This window comes from Tursiops truncatus, chromosome 12 (assembly GCF_011762595.2).
Source record: "Tursiops truncatus isolate mTurTru1 chromosome 12, mTurTru1.mat.Y, whole genome shotgun sequence".
Lineage (NCBI taxonomy): Eukaryota > Metazoa > Chordata > Mammalia > Artiodactyla > Delphinidae > Tursiops > Tursiops truncatus.
The window spans coordinates 63999463-64022430 of NC_047045.1; the positions used below are offsets into that span (position 1 = coordinate 63999463).

The 22968-nt window shown below is 42.1% G+C and overlaps 1 protein-coding gene across 2 annotated transcripts in view; it reads left to right on the forward strand.

The window, feature by feature from the left end:
• ARFGEF3 (ARFGEF family member 3) overlaps positions 1-22968 on the forward strand; it is a 191558-nt gene that overhangs the window by 23366 nt on the left and 145224 nt on the right. For both annotated transcript variants that reach the window (XM_033867776.2, XM_073789656.1), the window contains exon 3: positions 21080-21161. In XM_033867776.2, coding sequence (XP_033723667.1) covers positions 21080-21161 — 82 coding nt within the window. The remainder of the gene's footprint in view (positions 1-21079; positions 21162-22968) is intronic.

The window sequence follows — 22968 nt, forward strand, 5'->3', positions numbered from 1 at the left end:
TCAGGTGGTCTTCTCTGGAATGAAGAATGCTAACACCTTCCATTTGTTGAGGGTTTTAGTTCTGTGGAGAATTCAAAGATATTGTCATGTGTATCCCTTGAGGCGAACCAGAACCCTGCCCCAAGGCTGACTATTGTTTCTCGGTTGCTTGTACCTTGTCTCTGCATCCCCTCCCTTCCCTGATTAGCAACTGTTGGAATCTCCCCTTTGAAACTCTTGGAAGGTCATGGAGGCTGGAGTCTTTTGCCTACAAACAAGAAATGGGGGACAAAAAGGCTTCCACGCCCAGGAGCCCCACGGGGTCCTGCTCAGTTTCAATTCATTCGTTACATTAATGCAGCAGTTCTCAGACATTTTGGTCTTAAGACCTCTGACACTTTTAAAAACTACTGAGGACCTCAAAGAACTTTTTAAGAATTTTTTGGATTATATTTACCATATTAGACATTAAAATAGAAATTTTAAAATATTTAATTCATTAAAAATAAGCTCATTACATATTAATATAAAGACTTTAAAAATTCTATTCATTTTATTTATTTTGTTTTTGGCTGCATTGGGTCTTCATTGCTGTGCGCTGGCTTTCTGTAGTTGCAGTGGGCGGGGGCTACTCTTCGTTGCAGTGCGCGGGCTTCTCATTGCAGTGGCTTCTCTAGTTGCGGAGCACGGGCTCTAGGCGTCCGGGCTTCGGTAGTTGCTGCACGTGGGCTCAGTAATTGTGGCTCACGGGCTCTAGAGCGCAGGCTCAGTAGTTGTGGCGCACGGGCTTAGTTGCTTTGCGGCATGTGGGATCTTCCCGGACCAGGGCTCGAACCCGTGTCCCCTGCATTGGCAGGCAGATTCTTAACCACTGCACCACCAGGGAAGCCCTGTGAAGACTTTTTTTTTAATGAAAGGTAACTGCTTTCAAAACAAATTTTACATTTTGCCAATACTTTTACTATCTGGCTTAATAGAAAACAGGTGGATCCTCAGCTCTGCTTCTCCATTCAGTCTGTTACAATCTGTTGCTTAGGTTGAAGTAGATAAAGCAAATCCAGCTTCAACAGGTAAATAAATGATTTAAGACAGGAGGGTAATTTTCATCACCTTTTCAAATAATTGTGAATATTCTTTTTTGATAAACTCCACTGTATACTCCTAAGAGATTGAGAATGAAAAGTTTTGAACTTATGGACCTTCTGACAAGACCTCAGGTGTCTAGGCTATACTTTGAGAACCATTTCTCCCCATTTCAGAAGCCAGAATCTCAAATCATTCATTCTTCGGAGTCACCAACTCTTCCTCATACCTGAAAACAGGAGCTGCTCTCAGCCCTACCTTCTCAGGACCTTGCCTTGGCCCCCAAAGCTTTAGGTCTGCCCAGCAAGCATGCGGTTATGCTTTGGAGGGAGGTGGCTGGCTGTTCTCCTGCCTCCCAGGCCTATGGAACTGTCCCCGGATTCTTTTTAGAACCACTAGCCGTGGAACTTGCCCTATCGTAGTCCTGCAAACAATACCCTCCTTATTGAGGTCTTGTGGAGATTACATAAGATATCAAATAAGACAGTACTTTGCAGAATACGCAACAAATCACAAGAGAAGCTTCCCTCTGATACAATAGGCTCTCGGTGTTCTGGCAGTCTGTAGCAGGATTAAGGGTTTTTGTTTTGTTTTTTCTGGTGCTGAGTTTCAAAGTGTGATGTTAAGAGTGGAAAACAAAGTTCTGGGAACAAAGGAGCAGATAAGAATCTGGATTTAAGTGTTGTTTCTGATTTCCAAGAATACAAAGAGGCCTAATTGGCCCTTGGGAATTACAAACAAATCAGCCCAAGTTGGCAAGATCTGGAAAACTGCACTGTGGCCCTTGTAAATGTTCTTTAAGATAAATTCTGGCATCTGAAATAGGGAACTGGAACCATCATTTTTCTGTGGAACAGAAACATTTGGTTGCCTAACCACCCCCTACCCCCAACAGGCCTGATTGGGAATCAGGAACTGCCTCTATTATCAGCCATGTGCTTCAGAGGAGGCTGCCCCGTTGCAGGCTGGACTGTCTGGTGTGGCCATGGGCTTGCCCTGCATCTCGCGTATCAGAATGGAGTGTGGGAGGGATGCTGTCTCAGTCCTGTCGAGGTGAAGTTCTTTCTTCCTCTGAAACTTGTCCCATTTGAATGATGCTTGTAGCAACTACAGCTGCTTTGTCTCTGTGAGGGGAGCCAGCCAGGGGATAAAGCTGACAAATCGAGGGTGGATCAGTAGAAAGATGGAAAGAACCTGGGTTCTTGGCTGTGCCTTGAGAGCATGGACGTACCTCAGCCTGGAGCCCGCCTGCCTCCTTGTTTAAGCCTCTTAGGGAGTTGGATTTCCTAGCACTTGCAGCTGAAAGCACCCTCCCCAGTACACTCTCCCTAAAGGAATCCTGTGACCCTCAGGGACACAGCGGGTAGGAGGATAGCCCAGGTGAATGTGGCAGCTGTAACCTGAAGATCTATTGATGGGATCTTTTTCCTCTTTTCTGGCTGTCGTTTGGCCATTTTGTTGTCCTTTTTATTTCTTCTGCAGGTCAAGTTGAAATTCTGAATTGAGTATTTGGTAACTGGTAGAATAGGAGAGCTGAAACATCTGTGGCATTTAAGGCCTGGGGTCTTGGAGATGGAGCCAGGCTTCTCTCCCACACCCTGGGCACACAGGTGGATATCATAGCCTTGTCCCACTGCCGCAAATAACTGATTTACTCGTGTGCTCCGTGAGTTAGACCGCAAACTCCGTCGTCTTTATACTCAGGGACCCTGGTCTATATAGTGTGCCTGCCCCCCGCAATACTGAAGGCTACCAATTATGGAGCATTGATCTATGCCAGGAATTGTACTAATGACTTTATGCATTGTCTTTCTTAAATTTTACAACAAGTACAATAGGTTCTAATATAACCTATATTTTAATGATAAAACAGATTGGAGTGATAAAACCATTTGCTTGAAGTCACACAGCTAATATATGATACAGGTTCAAATACAGGTCTGACTTGAAAATTGTTCTTTTAACTAATATATTCTATGTCCTTGATGCATGTTTGCTGACTACCTGTCATTTAGATGTGTTAGAATAGGAATGAACGTTGTCCCTATCTGTTCCCTCATTTCCCCTTTCCTCTTTGGAAAAATGTATCGAGAGAGAAGGCATATATGCAATTATTTGAATACTGGCTCTTCTCTAGGAATAGGCTTTATCACAGTGTATATAGGTTATGAATGCCTTCAGTGGTAAGTAGTGGAAAGTCTAACAGCAGTTTAAACGAGATAGGGCTTATTTCCCTCATATAATATGCAGTGTGGAGTTAGGCCTTCAGCACTGGTATGTCCAGGATTCTGTCGGCCTTCCATTATAGTTGGCTCTTCATACCACAAAAAGGCTGTTGCAGCTCCAGTCATCACATCCTAATCCAAGACAGAAGGCAAAAAAACTGAAGGCAGGAGGGCAGTGCCAGCTAAACAGTTCTAGTCCTTTATATCAGGAAAGCAAAAGGTTGTTCAGAGCCACAGGGGAGGCTGAAAAGTAGGAAACAGGATTCTCCAGAAAGGCTTAGACCAGTCTTGATCTACCAGTTGAGGCTGACCATACTGTCAGTCAAAACAAAGTTGGAATCTAGTTGCTAAGGAGAAGCCTGCCAACCACACATTTCAGAGAAGTAGAGGCTTTTAGAATTTGAAGAGGTGATAGAGAGATCCCCATCTTGCAGATAAGAGAGCTGAGACTTAAGAAGAAGGCAGGTGTCTGAGCCAGGACAAAAGAGCGTTTCCTTAGAGTTTACTCTCCCCAGTACACCTCTCCCAGTACACCTCCCTGATACTTCTATAAAGTGTTTGCTTTCAAAGCCCTTTCATATCTCCTACTCAGTTTATCCTTCTCATCCTTTTGAAGGGGGCTGGGAAGGGCAGACCCTTCCCAGTGTCTTGTGAGTAGAAGCGACGTCCCAGAGAGAGCTCAGCAACACGCCCAGGATTATACCCTATGTTTGTTGGCCAAAACGAAATCATAAATCTCCAAGTTGGGCCAGAGTTAATAGACTTCATTGCCGCCCACGATACCGTGATTTTCCCTATGGCCTTCACACTTACACCAGGGCAGGGGCGCTCCCTGCTCAGACACCCTGAGCTTTCAGTTGGGCAGGTCTGGCTGCCTTGGCATGCCAGCAGAAATGTCTCCGGGGATGACTGGGCGGAGCTCAGCCTGCCTGGGGACATTGGGTCCTTCTTTGTCCCCAGGGAGAGAGGACAGCCACCCACTGTGGCTGTGAGAGTGGTGATGAGTAAGGGCCCATAAACGTGAGTCTGAATGTTTATTTCCCAGGTTGATTTGACCCTGTCTTTCAGCTGCAGGGTTCCTGGTCATTCTGATCCCGTTCAGCATGTTCCTGCTGTGATACAGACAGTGGGTCAGGTCACCCTAGTAACAGGGCATCTTGTGCAACTGGAAGAGTGTTTACGTGGTCGAGTCAGTTACTCTCCGTTTTCTGAATGGGGGTCCTTTCATTACCTTGGAAAAGGAGAGATCTTTTTCTTTAGCTAGAAGAGTCTATATAGTGGGATTTTACTGATAAAAATAGTAATTATAGCAGAATCATAGTTACAGTGTTTAAAATACGTGAATACTTGATAAATTCATTGACACATTTCCCTTTCTGCCGTATGAACGTCTTTATCAGCCTTGAGGACCTTAGCTTGTTTCCGCTGATTTTGTGGGCTATGTAGTTTTGCAAACTCACTAAGTCTCTATTTGGCTTTAGGGCATTTACAGCCAAGACTGTTGTGAATGGCTGTGTTGCGTTTGTTCTCTGTGACCTCTGAGGGATAAGCGTGCCAAGGATAATAACACCAGGAAGACTTATGTGAACGCCCATGAGAAGGAGGGTCTGGAGGGCCCTCCTGTTTAGTCACAGCTCCGTCCTTTGCAGTCGCATTGTCAGGCCCTGGACTGGGATTGGTATCAGGCTGCTCTTACTGTCTTGGTTTCCAGTCTTCTGGTCTTTAAAAATTTCACTAAGGACAGTCTGCTACTGTTTCTTCCCTTCAGTGCATAAAAAAATACTGGGCATTTGTTTTTCTTCCAGTGCATATTGCATTTAGGAAGGTCATGCAGTTATAGAATAGATACGATATTACCTTGAAGAGGAATTAAGTAGCCCGTGGCTGATGTATGGTAAATAAAACTGCCTACAGGGTGAGCATGTTTAAGGCGGTTTAAAACAGGCCGAGAGGTAACTTGCCAAAGTTTGAAAACTGCAACTTTCAATTTGGCACTATAATGCCAATAGCAAACCCAGCCTTTAAAAATAAATTTAATCCCAGTCGTGTCTTCACATCAGGTGAGGCCAGACCTACCTGTTGAGTGGCAGATTAATGTAGGTCTTATTCGGCTGACTGTACAGGCTGGGAGAGGGAAAGTGTAGAGTCTATAATGTGTTTAAAGCAGGCAGCTAATAAGGAACCAAACTAACCTTTTTTGACTTTCACCCAAGGCTTATTTTTTTAAAAGTGCTTGCAGTGCTGAATGTATTGGGATATTCAGTTGTTGAAATACCACAAACATATTATTGCTGGGAGAAGTTGCTGCTTATGGGAAAATAAAATTTAACATCACTGTTCTCTGTCTGATGCTTATTGTCAAAATGAATTGCTTGAAGGGAGTCATCTCTGTACGTGGAATGCTGAAAGTGATTCTCAATGCCTGTGGAGAAAAGAGCTGCAGCGCTTTAAACAGGGGACAGAGACTGTAACTTCAAAATATAACAGGTTTCATTCTGCCCCCGCCAGCTTTATTGAGGTATAATTGACAAATAAGATTGTATATATTTAAGGTGTATAGTGTATTGATTTGATATATGTATACATTGTGAAATGATTACCGTAATCAAGTTAATCAGCACATCCAACACCTCACATAGTTTGTGTGTGTATGGTGAGAACACTTAAGATCTACTCTCTTAGCGAAATTCAAGTATACAAGATTCACGGATACATACAGTATTACTGATTATAGTCACTAAGCTGTTCATTAGATCCCCAGAACTAATCCATCTCATAACTGAAAGTTTGTACCCTGTGGCCAGCGTCTCCCTATTCGCCCGCCCTCCAGCCTTTGGCAACCACCATTCTACTCCCTCTTTCTCTAAGCTTGACTTTTTTTAGATTTCACATATAAGTGTGTGTGCTCATGCAGTATTTGTCTTTCTGCCTCTGGCTTATCTCATTTAGCACAGTGCCTTGTAGATTCACCAATGTTGTTGCAAATGACAGGATTTCCTTCCTCTTTATGGCTGAATAATATTCCATTGTGTGTGGTTCTCTCTGTAGCTAGATAGGTATCACCTTTTCTTTATCCATTCATCTGTTGATGAACACTTAAGTTGTTTCCATAACTTGGCTATTGTGAATAAAGCAGCAATGAACATGGGAATGTGGATATTTCTTTTAGATACTGATTTCATTTGGATATATACCCAGACAAGGGATTGCTGGACCATATGGTAATTCCATATGTAATTTTTTGAGGAATCTCCCTACTGTTTTCCATAGTGGCTGCACCAATTTATATTCCCACTAACAGTGCACAGGGTTTCCTTTTCTCCACATCCTTGCTAAAGCTCATCTTTATTCAGACAGAAACAATTCTTGGTGGTACTTGTCCTGAGAGAAGTGGGGATTATTGCACTGGCTTTCTTGTGCTGCTGGGTTGTTTTAGGGGAGAACATAAGACAACTGGATGATTAATATTTTTTATTACTTTGGTTAATTTTCAGGAAGGTCTGTGTTTGTTTCCGCCTTGTAGATGCCTTTCCCTTCCCCTTTTAGTTCCTGTTCCCTAATGATGCAGAGGCAACATGTTGCTATGGAAAGAGTGTAGGCTTTTGTGTCACACAGTCCTTACATTTGAATCTGGACTCATCCATTTACCAGCTCTGTCCGTGGCTACTTGGCTCTGGGAGCTTCCATGTCTTGAACTGTAAGATGGACTTGATAATGTCCACTGCCCCATTTCTCATGAGGATTAAACGAGGTAACATAATGAGGAAGTTCCTAGTTCACAGCCTCTTCCATTGGATGGGCTCATCACTCCTCTTCCTTTCCATACCTTCTTCTGTACAACAGAGACCAAAGTGTTCCTAGTTTTTCCTCAGTTTTAACAGTAGGGTTCAGCTTATAACGGCGCCTAATGCTTTACAGTAGTTATGTGACATGGGACAATTTACTTCCTGTCTCTGAGCCTGTTAGCTCATTGATGGCATGGAAATAATTACCTATTACATAGTGCTGTAAGTGCTAAATGAAACGAGATCATGTGTATATGCCAAGTCATAATGTCTGGCACAGAGTGGGCACTCAGTGACCAATTGGTGTTAATACTGTATGGACATATCTTGAAGGCAGCCTTCTTTCTGCCATCTTCTTGAGCACCACAGCTTCCTTTGACTTTTCCTTTGCTGGCATCATTTTTTCTCTCCACTCACTGACTGGAGGGATTTTTCTAAGCTCTGTCCTTCTGTTTTACATCTTTTACTTTTCCTTGGAAATTTCATCCACTTCCGAGGCTTCAGCTACCACTTTTAGATGGCTACTGTCTACATTTTTTCTGAGCTCCAGATGGGTACATCCAGTTTTCTGTTTGTTAGTACTTGGATGCCCAAAGGAATCTTGAACTCAAAATATACAAAACTGTAGTTATTATTCTTCCCACTTCCTTCCTCAAAACTTTTTCCAGTAGGTCCTCTCTACTCTACTTCTGTGCTATCTCTAGGTTCTGTTTCCTCCTTTCCATTTTTTAATACAGGCCCAAGTACATTGTACTTTCAGGACTATATCCCTATAGCAGAGGGCAGTTCCTTCTTCTAGATCTTCCCGCTGCCGGTAAATAATATCGACAACAAAACTATAATAACAAGACAGTGTGACCAGTAAGAAAAAGTACCTTGACAACAATCATTTGTTGGGCGTACAAGATGTTAGGCACTATCATACCACCCTAAGCCCTGGGTGAGGTGGGACCCTGCCCTGGGCTCATGTTGTAGAGGCCCCGTTCTCCTTCTCCTCGGGGCTAAGGGAACATTCCCACCCAGAGCCCACCCTGCACCCTCAGCTCATGCTCTGAGTACTTGAGACTTAAGAGTTCCCTACTTAGATTATGCTGAGCCTCCTTCTAGAAACAGCATGTGGGCCCTTTCCCCACCTCTATCTTTGGGAATGTGCATCTCTAGGCTTGAGGCCTGGCCACAGGGCAGCTGTTTGCATGGGTTGTGGTCTGAGATTTGCCTGCGGTCTGGGATGTCCATACCTGTACCAACGAGACCTCTCCTGGGGCAGGACAGATCCAGGGGTTGGAAGAGAAGGGGGTTGGCCCAGGCGTCTTCAGGAGTGCTGAGAAGGTTAGGCTGGGAATCAGCAGTGTTTCTAATGTAGCGTCCTATCAATCATTGCAATACTTCTCAAGGTAGATAATGTTACTTCTGTATTTTGAGATGAATAAAACGAGACTTGAAGAGGTTGAAAACTTAGTGCACAGGTTGTAATGGGCAGAGCCTAAATTTGACCCAGATTAGTTTGACTCCAAAATTTTTTTCCATGATATTTGTACTTTTTATCCATTTCCCACATTGTAGCCAGAGTTCCATTTTGTATAGAAAATGTCTGAGATCACCTTATTCCCTTGATTAAAAATCTTTTATTAGCTCTTCATTTTCAATTGGCTAAAGGCCAGTCTCTCTGGCCTCGCATGTGAGACCCTTCAAAACCTGGTTCAAATCCACTTTGTCAAACTCATTTCTCACCAGTCTTCCCACCATGACTTATTGGGTCATAACTGTACTTGGGCTGTTCCATGAATCCACGCTGCGTTTGCGCTCACAGTCTCAGCTGGGTATGTCCTTTCCCTCTTCCTCACCTGGCTGACCAAGTCCCATACTGTCCCCTCCTTTATCAGGGCCAAATGAGTATCACCTTGTGCATGAAGACATTTGACTTTTTCTAGATAGGCTCTCTCCTGCCCCTATTATATACTTCTGTAGTTGTGTATACCTTAATACAAGTGCTTATGACTTTGTACCTGTGTTATCTCCCTTAGACAGTGGGTTCCTTGTGGACAGGAACTCTGTCTCATTCATCATTATGCCTAATACTTCATACAGAGCCTGGATGTCTAGTAGGCTACATAAATATTAAAATAAAAAATCTTTTTATTACCGAACAACTTACTTCTCAAAGATAGATTATTAGCCATTGAGGAATACAAATTTGAGTTCTGACATTTGTGTTGATTTGCTAATAGACTGGCTTTACAGGCGTTTTGACATCGTAACTGGAAATTTCTGTCTCACAGAAAAATGTAACTTTACATTTAATCCTACCATTTTGCTGTCATGACATTTAAGTGGTGAGAAGTCATTATAATAAATGTATACACACCATTTGTGAGCTTTAATAGGCCAGTGAGTTCTGAATAGAATGTAAAGAAATCACAGTTTTGTCTCAAAGGGATTAGTTTTTTTTTTTTTTTTTTTAACATGGTCACTGATTCTTTGACACACCTCTAACTGAGAGATGGGGTCTATATCCCCTCTCTTTGAGTCTGGTTGGGCTTGTGACTATATGACAGAAGTGATTTTTTTTTTTTTTTTAGATGTTGAGGGTAGGTGTTTAGTAATTTATTTATTTATTTTTGCTGTGTTAGGTCTTCGTTTCTGTGCGAGGGCTTTCTCTAGTTGTGGCAAGCTGGGGCCACTCTTCATCGCGGTGCGCGGGCCTCTCACTATCGCGGCCTCTCTTGTTGCGGAGCACAGACTCCAGACGCGCAGGCTCAGTAATTGAGACTCATGGGCCTAGTTGCTCCGTGGCATGTGGGATCTTCCCAGACCAGGGCTTGAACACGTGTCCCCTGCATTAGCAGGCAGATTCTCAACCACTGCGCCACCAGGGAAGCCCTAGTTTTTGTTTCTTAAGTTACCTGTTTTTGGTTATATAGGTGTTTCTGAATGATGTTTATTGCATAGACTTACTGTTTTTCAAGAGGTAACTACCATTTGCATAAAGTTATCAGCACATAAAAAAGATGATGTTGTGGTATGCCTCATTTTCTCTTCTTCCCTAAGATTTGAGTATTAGAGTTAGAAATCTTATTTGTTCTAGTGCTTTCTCCCTAATTGCCCCTCCGCGACAGAGATTCTGGGCAGAGTCTTGCCTCTAGATTGCCTGTCAGAGCATTTTCATCATGAAAAAAATCAGTAAGTAACAAAATGCCTGTGGTTCCATGTTAGAGGGCAGGGCAGTTCCCATAGGCATGTTTCATTCTGTTAGCATGTTCACACTGTAAACCTGAAAGCTTGATTGGAAGAAAACATGCCATAGAAAGAAACAAAATTAATTTAAGCATACTGATTTTAGATACATGTGACTTTGGTAATTATATCAATACTTGAGGGTCATAAGCAAGCCTGTTTTCAGGCACAAAGGTTTTGGGGAGAAGAAAGAATTCAGTAAGTGTTTGAAAGATGCTAAGGAAATGTCTTTGGGGAAAGAGAAACTATTCCAGGAATATTGCCCAGCTTTTGATAAAGTGGGAAGGGTAGTGACTTGATGAAGAGATGAAGTTGGCACAGAGGAAATTCAGGAAGGATGAGATTGAAGCCGTTACTGGAAACACGGCCTTTGAGGATTCTAGGCGCAAGCTTTGAAGGAAAGGGTGTGTGTGTTTATGTACATACAGGAGAGGGCTAGCCTCCCTTCTTCTCTATCTCTAAAGGTAATATATTTTATTATTGAAAGATTTTAAAATGTTGAAACATGTAAATAATGAAACCAAAACCATCCATGTTCCCAAAAGACTGAGATATATTCCAGAGGGGTTTTGAGGAATTTCTTTCCAGCCTCAGTCCCTTTTTCCTCCACTCACTTGTGTGTGTATATAACTTTTTAATTCAAGTGTATGACCATGGTATGGTATATTTTCTACATTGTATTCTCATTTTAAATTTCTTCGACATAACATTTTCAAAGCATTCTCCTGTGTTAATAAAAACTTTTCAATATACTTTAAATTATTGTATGTTATTCCATTTCAGAGATGTACCAGAATTTATTTAACCTTATTTACATTATGAATAAAGCTACAGATAAATCTCTGCACGTGATACTTTGCTATATCTCTGATTTCTTTAGAAAATGTTCATACAATAGAAAATCCTAGGTCAGAGCATACTAATATTTTTAAGCTCTTGAGATACCTTGACAAATTGTTTTTGATGACAGAATTAAAGAGTAAAATCTTTCCATGGTGCCACAGGAAGTTATGAGGAACTGATAAGTGTGTTGATGGAGGTGAGGAGGGGTTTATAAGTGGAAAAATGTAAAAGTTCATGCGTGAATGATTGATGTGGGAGATAAAGTGAGGAAGTATAAGGCTGGATTGATGATGGACAGAAAGGAGTTTCTTTGTGAAGGGTGCTTCAGGGTCTTGCTGTGTGTGAAATGCTTAACCAGGTCTTGGAACAGGTGTGAGAGTGACAAATGGTAACCATTCACGTCACATGCTGTTAAGGAGCTTGAGTTCAGGGGTCCAGCGCTGCTCCAGCCCTTGTCCAGGAGTGACTGGTCCTCTCTCCCTTTCACCTCCCTCATCAGTAAATGTCGATAACATTCGTCCTTCCTCGTTGGGTTGGTGTGCAGCTTAGATGACATTGTGTGCCTAGGCCCTTAGCCTGGTGTGTGGCACACTAAGGCTTTAACAATTGGCACTTCCCTTGTATCAGTTAGTTATCCTCTGGTTGAAAGTGACAGAACACTCCATCCAAAGAGAAAAGCCAGTATGTTGTGTCCAACACAGAGTGTTGTATCCGATGGAATGGGAATGCCACTTGATTTGGCCTTTTTTTTTTTTTTTTTTACCGGACTTGTTTATTTTTATAAGCTCAACCAATCTTTAAATGGCCTTTATGTTAACACTTCTTAGGCATTTTCCACTTATTTATTTGTTCATTTGTTTACTCATTCATCCATTCAGAAGGTGAATGTACACATTTACACTTGTCCCTATCTTGAAAAGGAATGATATCTGTTTTCCTCTGTTTTTTTTTTTTTTTTTTTTTTTTTTTGCAGTACGCGGGCCTCTCACTGTTCTGGCCTCTCCCGTTGTGGAGCGCAGGCTCAGCGGCCATGGCTCATGGGCCCAGCCGCTCCGCGGCATGTGGGATCTTCCTGGATTGGGGCACGAACCCGTGTCCCCTGCATCAGCAGGCGGACTCTCAACCACTGCACCACCAGGGAAGCCCTTCCTCTGTTCTTTACTCAGTGCCAGGTGCAGTGCCCCAGACATAATAGATGCTCAGTAGTTGTTAAAAAAAAAATCAGGAACAACCTCCTTATGATTAATATGGACTTTATTTTCTCTTTTTTTGTCCTCTAGGGGGAAAAAAAAAAGAAAACCTTTAGTGTTTTTCCCCCGATTACATAGAATTTATGTCTTTTGGTAGAAGTAGTAGTATTGATAATTCTAGATTGCAGGGGAAAATACCAAGCCACCTTTAATTTTTTTCAAAGATAAATAAGCTATGGGGATATAATATACAGCATGGTGACTATAACAGTACTACATTATATATTTGAAAGTTGCTAAGACAATAGAACTTCAAAGTTCTCATCACAAGAAAAAAAATTGTAACTATGTGAGGTGATCCTTGTTAACTAAACGTATGGGGGTCGTTATTTTGCAATATAAACATATCAAATCATTTTGTTGTACACTTTAAACTTCTACAATGTTATATGTAACTTACATGTCTCAATAAGTCATTGGAAAAAATTTTTTTCAAAATGAAAAAAAATTTACTCTTATAAATTAGCTTCTTGACCTATTGTGTTTTATATTTTTTAAATATTGCAAGAATATTAAAATGAAAAAGATAAACCCATTTCCCTATTGCAGTAGTATACCAAAATGTTTTCATATTTATGTTGCTTTCTATTCTTTTACGGCTTATTTTTTAATTACACATGTCAAATAACAAAGATAAAAATCTAGATAGTATTTACAAATTTTCAGGTGATTGATAACCTAAATTGTCTGCAGTTGTCCTCTCAGTACAAAAACCTATTAGCATAGTGAGGCCCATCAGGTAAATGGAGGTTTACTTTATAAACAAGAAGTGTACATATAATTACTAAAAAGGACACTTGGACTGTTGATGTAAGTGCCAAGAAGAAAATGAGTTCCATATTTAATATTTTCTGTGTGTATGTGCAGATTCACTCACCTTTTTGAGCTGAACAGGAGAAGAAAATACTGTGATGTTAACTTGTGAGGAGCCAGTGACTGTGGCTTTTTGAATATTTTCTTCAGATTATATCAGTATATTCTAGAGTTATTATATAAAAATTAATACAAATAGAAAGTATAAATAGAAAGAAAATGAAAGATCCCCCATGCCACTCTCTGGACATACCCATGGTCAGCATTCAGCCCAGCTCTCTTCTTAGGTAGTGCCCTCATTGATTTTCATTGTTGTGTGTCTCTCTGTACTGTTTGGATTTTGTAATGTACATGTATGCCTTTTATAATGAAATATAATAAAAGTATATTTTGAGGGAAAATATGAGCATAACCATATTATATTATTTAGGATTCTTTTCTAAAAAATTTTTATTGAAATATAGTTGATTTACAATGTCGTGTTAGTTTCAGGTACACAGCAAAGTGATTCGGTTATACATATATATGTATATCCTTTTTCAGATTCTTTTTCCTTACAGGTTATTACAAGATATTGAGTATAGTTTCCTGTGCTGTACAGTAGGACCTTGTTGGTTATCTATTTAGGATTCTTTTTAACAAAGTGAATCATGTAAAATGGTGAATATTCAACCCTTTCTGATGTACAGAAAATGGCAGTTTCATATGTTCTACTTAATAATCGCAGTAGGCTTGCTAAGACATCTCGAAATCCTGCAGGAGAAATGGGATTTTATGTTGTTCACAGTTGTATCCCTAGGACCTAGAACAGTTCCTGAAGGATGAACCTAATCTTTGTTGCGAAATATAGAGGTTACTGATGAAGATAATTTCATAAAAATAGGAGTGAAAATAGAAAGAAATGGAAACATTTTATCTGCACTGCAGAGAAAATCAATTAAGGAAACAATTCAGTTCCAGTTGGCTCAGTGAATTGGCTCTGGTGAAAGCTTAGTCCATGAAAATTCATCAGTGTTGATGCAAACTGTTTAAACATCGGTATTCATAAACACAAATAATATCCCAAGTGTCACAACAAGGGGCTGAAAAACCTTCTATACTCAAACTAGGAAAGGTCATGATTACTAGGAAAAGTGATGGCTGTCCTTGAACCCAGCAGCTAGATCCAAAGCTGCATTTATCCCATTCATCCAAACTGTATATACCTTTCCATAACTACATTCATAACTGCATTCCAACTGTCAAATGTAACACATTTCTTCATGAACGACCCCTCACAGTAAGATAATTTACATTACTTATTTGATGTCTGTCCCCATTCTTTTAAACGGGTGGACATCTGAATTGCTGTTTGTAAAGCAGGGTGCTATATGCCACAGTTGGTGGGGAGCTGCCGGCTGGCGGAGGCCAGAGAACGGGTTTTGAAGACAGATGGTCTAAATTTAAACCACAGCTCTGTCATTTACAAACATGTGGCCTTGGACAGGTAATCTAGTCTCTCTTAGTTTCTTCTGTCAACAGTTAAATCTCTACATAATAAAATAGTAAATATGACGGTGTGAACACGGTACTTGGGACATACAGGCCGCGGATATGCAATCAGAGCCATGGTTATTATGTGAAGGAATCTGGACAGTTACTGAATAAACGGCTTAGATCATAGAATCCTAGAAGTATACAGCATAAGCAGACCTCAGAAATCTAAGGTATCTTTGTGCTTCGTCCCATGTAGTGCATCAAAGAGAAAGCAACTTAAAATTCAGAAACAAGTTTGGTTTTACATGAAGTTCATTTTTGTGCTCATTATTGAAAGGTAATTTTTGGTACATCCTATCTGTTCCCCCATTCACCCATTTTAATATCCCTTTGTCCATTGTTATCTTCCAGCCCAATAAAGCTTGTCTGTGAACCATGACAACACAGTTAAGGAGAGAGACTCAGTCTCCTTGACACAACCAGACACTGTCACGGGATGATGTCTTCCTCATGCATGTGCAGAGCTGCTAATTATTCTTCTTTAAGAAATAATGACATGCCAAGGCATGAAACCCGGGGCCACTGTCCACATTTAATTAGGCAAGAGTGATCTTGCACATGCTCGTGCATAAAAAATAATCACTTGATGTAACTGAATGTTGGTTTTGGTATGCCCTTTCCCCAATTAGGCATCATCTAGCAAGATCAAAAGATGATTTATTCCAAGACGGTCTGTGCAGAGGGGACTGAGTGTGTGCCACGTTGCATCTTCATTATAAATTTCATCCTGAGACTCAATTAACAGGCCTGTTATTCTCTTTTATTAAAATCACTTTAAAAAATTAAGGCAGCAGGGTTTTTATGGTACCACAGAGCAAGCAGTGAAATCAATTGTGCCCCACGTGTGTTCGTTTCATGTCGAAGTCGTGATCTGAGGCTCATGACACTCATCTAGGGGCCTGCTGGGGCTGAGGCGCTGAGAGACATTGGATCCTGAGGAGGGTTAGTCGTCCCTCTCACCTCCTACACACACACAGCCACACGCACACACAGCCACGCACACGCACACAGCCACACACACATGCACACACGGCCACACGCACACAGCCACACACACACACAGCCACACGCACACACACAGCCACGCACACTCACACACGGCCACACGCACACACAGCCACGCACACGCACACAGCCACACACACATGCACACACAGCCACACGCACACAGCCACACGCACACACACAGCCATGCACACGCACACACGGCCACACGCACACAGCCACACACACACACAGCCACACGCACACACACAGCCACGCACACGCACACACGGCCACACGCACACAGCCACACACACACACACACACAGCCACCTCTCTGCTTTAGGGCTCAGTGTAATATCACTTCAAAGCTTTTCATCCTAGTGGAACCTTGAGCCCAGCCAGGGAACATGGCCCACTTCTCTTACACAGACATGGAGGTTTCTGCCATGTTGGGCAGGTCCTTTCTCCGGAAAGCAGGGGCTCTTAACTTGGGATCTATGTGGAGTTAGGGCTTGAGGGGGCCTGTGAATCCCCTGAAATTACTTGCATGCTCCTCTAGGAAGATCTTTTTGTGTTCATGATCCCAAAAAGCTTAAGAAACAGAACGATTCTAGCTTTGCTCTGATCTTTTGACACCAAAGGGTGTGGGAAGAAACTTGGTCTTGGGAGTGAGACGGATTTCCATTTGAATTGTCTCCGATAGATTTTAGCCGTGTAACATTGGGCAGGCTGTGAACCCTCTCTGAATCTCCATTTTCTCAACTGTAGAACAAAGGTAAGAATGCCTATTTTAAGGTTACAGTGACTGGTAGACTAAATAGCGAAATAACAAGTAATTTTTATTCCCTTTTCATCCCATGAATAAAATGAAAGCAAGTATCTGTTCTGTCTTGTTCCGTGTTGGGTCTTTGCAAGCATCCATGACGGTCCCTTGCACACAGCAGGCACTCAAGTGTTGGTTGGATGGATAGTTGGGTGGCTGGAGTGCCTTGGTGTAGTACCCAGATGAAGTCTGTCAGTCTGCTTCCTCGAAGCACTGATTTTCTAAGAGAAATCTGTCTTGCTAAGACCCTCCCAGGACATGTGCTCTATGTCCTTTGCAAAATCTTTCTGGATACTATGACAAGATGAGATAGACCTTGTTATCCTGTACTGAAAATCATGGTCTTTGCTGGGCCTTTGTCTATATCAGGGCTGGGCAACTAGCCTGTAGGCCAAATCTGGCATGTTGCCTGTTTTTGTAAATAAAGTCTTCTGGTTTTTTTAAATGAATTTATTTATTCATTTATTTAGTTTTGGCTGTGTTGGGTCTTTGTTGCTGAGCACGGGCTTCTCATTGCGGTGGCTTCTCTTGCTGCAGAGCACAGGCTCTGGGTGCACGGACTTCAGTAGTTGTGGCACGTGGGCTCAGTAGTTGTGGCTCATGGGCTCTAGAGCGCCAGCTCAGTAGTTGTGGCACATGGGCTTAGTTGCTCCACAGCATGTGGGATCTTCTTGGACTAGGGCTTGAACTTGTGTCCCCTGCTCTGGCAGGCGGATTCTTAACCACTGTGCCACCAGGGAAGTCCTGTAAATAAAGTTTTATTGGAATGTAGCCAGGCTCATTGATTTACATGTTGTCTCTGACTGCTTTTGTGCTATAGCAGCGTTGAGCACAGAGACCGTATGGTCTTCAAAGCCTAAAATATTTTTTGTCTACCTCTTTATGGAAAAAGTTTTCCAACCCCTGATATATATTTTCTGTACTCTTTACTATAACCCTGCAGGACTGGTCTTAAGATGCTCTTGTAATGGATTGGGAAGCTAAGATTTTTTTTTAAATGTTTATTTATTTGGCTGTGTTGGGTCTTTGTTGCTGCGCTTAGGCTTTCTTTAGTTGTGGAGAGCTGGGGCTACTCTTTGTTGCGGTGCGGTGGCTTCTCTTGTTGCGGAGCACGGGCTGTAGGCGCACGGGCTTCAGTAGTTGTGGCACACGGGCTCAGTAGTTGTGGCTTGTGGGCTCTAGAGTGCAGGCTCAGTAGTTGTGGCACATGGGCTTAGTTGCTCCGCGGCATGTGGGATCTTCCCAGCCCAGGGATCAAACCCGTGTCCCCTGCATTGGCAGGCAGATTCTTAACCCCACTGCGCCTCCAGGGAAGTCCAGGAAGCTAAGATTCAACAGAGTTAAGTATATTAACTGAGATTGAACAATTTATAATTGTTAGGGTTTGAATCCAGGTCTGTGTGATTCCACAGCCCATAGTCCTTCCACTAAATGGTGATACCTTGCAATTAAACCCAAACCTAGCTGAACCAATTACATCTTCCAGTCCTTCCTGGTGACCACGGCTGGCATGGGGAACAGTTCAATGATGTCCCCTGGAATCGTGGTGGGACCTGGTAGTCCTGGCATTTGTCAGCCATCTGTTTCCGGTCTGCAATAGAAATTGTGTGAATGTAGAAGTAGGTAAGGGAGTGGAATGAGGATTTCAAGGACTGGTACTGTCAACGGCAGAGCAGTGTGAGCATGCTGTTGTTTATCTGCAAACATAATGCTGCTCCCTAAGGGTCCGGGGGTTCAGCATTCCAGGAAGGTCCTTGTTGCTGCTGAATGCGGCATCCACTCTCGTTTGGTGCCTTGGATGAGAAATGTGTAATACGTGTGCGTTTTCAGCACACAGCCACTCAACAGAGAACTTCACTGGCCCAGGCTATGAGGCTGTTAAGAGTTTGGGACATCGACACTTGCTCACTACCAGCATGCCCTCATTGGCTGATCTGACTCCAAAAACTGGAGATGAAAGTTCTTTCACAGTGAATTAAGCCTGGTGGAAATTTGATTGTTTCAAGGGTTTCCAGATGAAGTTCTATGGCTCTTCTGTTAATTCCTCCATCAGCCCATTATTGCTAATTCTCACTTGACTTTCACCCTTCCAATTAATTTTTCTAAGCTTGTAAACTGGTTATGATTAAAGAAAAGAATCAAAATTGGGAAAATTAGCTATTCCTGCTTTAACTGACTGCATAGCAGTGTTTGCCTTGAAACTGAGAGGAACTGACGATAACCGTAACAGCGACAAAATTATAGCCACCCAACTGGAAGTAACACAGTTGGGTAATTTATCCACCTGTCAAAGGATGTACTAATGAAAAATGGCTGTAGTGTGAATCAATTTTCATATAAAAGTGGGGTGTTGTAACTTGGGGATAGAAGAATTAGGAGGGCTTAATGCTCTTTCCGATAGTCTGGTTTTGTTCTTTGTGGCCAGCGTTAGGGGGAGTGTCTGGTACTCTCTCAATCTGTCATGGAGCTGCTGATGGAGGATTCCATGGAAAAGCTGCAGGTGCACAGGAAGGAATCAGAGCTATAATTAACTTTCTGTTTCACTGTGTTCTGCAACAGTGACCCTTGTTCCTCCAACGACTACTGTAGTCTTACCCTGTGGCTTTCCTACTCTCTAAAGTCGATGAATCTTTCCGTTTATGCTGAAAATATAAAACAGATAAAAATGGGGCTGCTCTGGTTTAAGTGAGGGTGGAGGAACCTGGTGAAACGAAGTAACATTTCATTTGTTGTGCCAGTGTAACTCTGTGGGGAAATAATGGGTTGATTAAAATTCTTGATCTATTGTTTAATTATTCAGAGTGAATGCTTCTTACCGAAAAATAGATTTCTCTTTGTAGCCTTTTTGGTTTATTCCTAACATATTTTAGGGCCGAGTTATGTTTTTCTTAAGCTTCAAAATACACATAGTTCTCAAGCCATTTTTTTTGTCTTTCATTTGACGCCAGGTACTTCTCATGGATCAAAGCTGTTGATGGTTTGTTTGTATTTCTGTCTTGGAAACATGTTTATATGGAATCTAAAAAAAAAGAAATGGTTCTGAAGAACCTGGGGGCAGGACAGGAATAAAGCCGCGGACATAGAAAACGGACTAGAGGCACGGGGAGGGGGAAGGATAAGCTGGGACGAAGTGAGAGTGGCATGGACTTATATACACTACCAAATGTAAAATAGATAGCTAGTGGGAAGCAGCTGCATAGCACAGGGAGATCAGCTCGGTGCTTTGTGACCACCTAGAGGGCTGGGATGGGGAGGGTGGGAGGGAGATGCAAGAGGGAGGGGATATGGGGATATGTGTATATGTATAGCTGATTCACTTTGTTCTACAGCAGAAACTAACACACCATGTAAAGCAATTTTACTCCAATAAAGATGTTAAAAAAAAAAAAAAGAATCCATCACAGGGACTTCCCTGGTGGTACAGTGGTTAAGAATCCGCCTGCCAATGCAGGGGAAATGGGTTCAATCCCTGGTCCAGGAAGATTCCACATGCTGTGGAGCAACTAAGCCTGTGCTCCACAACTACTGAGCCTGCGCTTTAGAGTCTGTGAGCCACAACTACAGAGCCCGTATGCCACAACTACTAAGCCCACCTGCCACAACTACTGAACCCCGCGTGCTCTAGGGCCTACGTGTGGAAACTACTCAGCCTGTGGGCTGCAACTACTGAAGCCCTCCCACCTAGGGCCTGTGCTCCGTGACAAGAGAAGCCACTTCAATGAGAAGCCCCCTCTCGCCACAACTAGAGAAAGCCTGAGCAGCAACAAAGACCCAGCGCAGCCAAAAATAAAATAAATAAAAAAATAAAAATAATCCGTCACAAAATTTAGGTCTCCCTGAGGGAGACTAAAGGGCAAATTCATAAACTATAAGTGATTATTGAACAGTTTGAATTGGGGAAGAAATTGACAAGTGCATCAAATTTCAGTTTATATCCATGAGGCAGAGTAGTGGTGGTGATGCCCTCATTTGCCAGGTCGGGGAGAGGAATGAGCAAGGCATAGAAATCTAAATAAACAGTGTTTTCTAGAGTTATACACCCCAGGTGTACTGAGTACAGGCAATTATATTACTTCTGGAAAGAGCAGGGCGTGTTCATGGACTGGGAAGGGACTTACCATGTGACGATTAGTTCACCAAAACAATTGTTTGAGAGTACTTGTGTATGTTATCTCTGTAGCCATCCTAAGAAAGTGAGCTGCTGATATGCTGTTTTTTTTTTTGGTCGCACAGCGCGGCTTGAGGAATCTTAGTTCCCCGACCAGGGATCGAACCCCCTGCAGTGGAAGTGTGGAGTCCTAACCGCTGGACCGCCAGGGAATTCCCATGATATGCTATGATTTCTGCAGAGCTTTTTTTTTTTTTGGCTGTGTTTTTAAAAATCCATGTGCAGTTTCATTATTGGTCATAGTTTTGTGTACGTGTGTGGCGGCATTTGGGGGTGGGTGTACATAAGGCTTGGATCACTTGACTGCCAGCGTTGCTGAGCTCACATGTTGTCCTTATTTATGTGTTTGCCAGGGAGAAATGCCTGCTGCCTCTCCAGTTGGCTTTGGAATCCAAGAATGTGAAGCTGGCCCAACATGCCTTGGCAGGGATACAGGTATGGCTCTGAGTGCAACAGGATGACAGAAATTGACAGACCACTTTGGCGTTGAAAGAGCAAATAGTTAACATTCTAAATGCTAGCTGTTTAAAGACCCAGACAAAAATTTGATTGAACTGAGTAATAACCAGAGAAGATAACAGGATTTTCTTGTATTTACCAGCATTTCTCTGTGTACAGCATTATCTTGCTAAACATTTGTTGTTCAGACACTGACTCGTGGAGACTCAGCTAAGCCCACACAGAAATGAAATGGTTTTTGTGACACCAAACTTTTAACAGAGTAAGGGCTCCCGAGAGAGATGCTTCCAGTTCTATACCAACTCAAATCTCATATGCATTCAAGTTCTCTGGGTCTGTGTCATGAGCAATGATGGTAAGCTGGAAAGAGTTTGTTTTGTTTTCTGTTCTACAGTTAGGTTGGCGAATGGATTAATGTGTTTTGTTTCCAGAACAAGATTGGGAAGAAGAAAGAAATTTTGTGTAGTCGGAAAAGTCAGATTGCACAAATGCATTTCCTGCTCTGAGCATTTGTTCATTTTGTTTTACATCGTACGTAATAGGTCTAATTCCAAAGGTGCAAAGTTGTTGGCTGTATAGATACATTGACTTCTTAAGTGGTTTGGTATGTGAATGACAAGTACTGTGCAGTTCAAGCCTACGGGGTATTCTTGCAGCCTGACCAGGGATTGGTGGCATTTGTTGGATGTCTTCTCACATTACTGTTTCATCGTTAGCTCTTTAAGTTCAGAGAGGTCTCTAATACCTTTAGAGAAATAAATATGAAAGAGTAAGAAAATTACAACTCTTTTTTTCCCTAGAAGATTGGAATTAGAGGATGTATATCTCAATATGCAACAGCATTAGAAATTCTTAAACATTAAAAAAAATTTTAAACAAACAATGAAAACTTTTATCCAAAGTAATTGGGCCAACTTTAAAAATGAATGGGGGACTTCCCTGGTGGCGCAGTGGTTAAGAATCCACCTGCCAATAGGGAACACGAGTTTGAGCCCTGGTCCGGGAAGATCCCACATGCCACGGAGCAACTAAGCCTGTGCGCCACAACTACTGAGTTTAGAGCCCGCAAGGCACAACTACTGAGCCCATGTGCCACAACTACTGAAGGCCACACGCCTAGAGCTCGTGCTGCACAACAAGAGAAGCCACCGCAGTGAGAAGCCCATGCACGGCAATGAAGAGTAGCCCCTGCTCGCTGCAACTAGAGAATGCCCTTGCACAGCGACGAAGACCCAACGCAGCCAAAACTAAATTAATTAATTAAAAAAAAAAAAAGAATGGGAGTTTGTTTTGACCTGCCATTATGTTCCCTTTTCTTTAGTAGTATATAGATTTTCCATTTAGTTAATTTTTTTTTTAACCCTCAAACACTCTAAGTTACAGTATCATGTTTTCAATAATCGTGGGAACTTCACTGATCTGGGGGGCAGGGAGTCTTCCTCTCAGCATCCCTTGTGACCTCCTATTAACTTAAGGCATTTTTTGAGAGCTTTCTAGTCTTTATCACTTTAAGTAAAAACAGGTTTGTATATAGACTAACTCTGGGCTGCCCTACATATATTACAGGAGAGTCAAAAATCTCTTTTGAGAGAATACCTCAGAGATATTGTGGGTTCAGTTCCGGACCACCATAATAAAGCAAATATTAGAGTGAGCCACATGAAGTTTTTGATTTTCCAGTGCATATAGAAATTATGTTTACACTATACTGTAGTCTCTTAAGTGTGCAATAGCATTATGTCTAAAAAAATGTACATACCTTAATTAAAAAATACCTTATGGG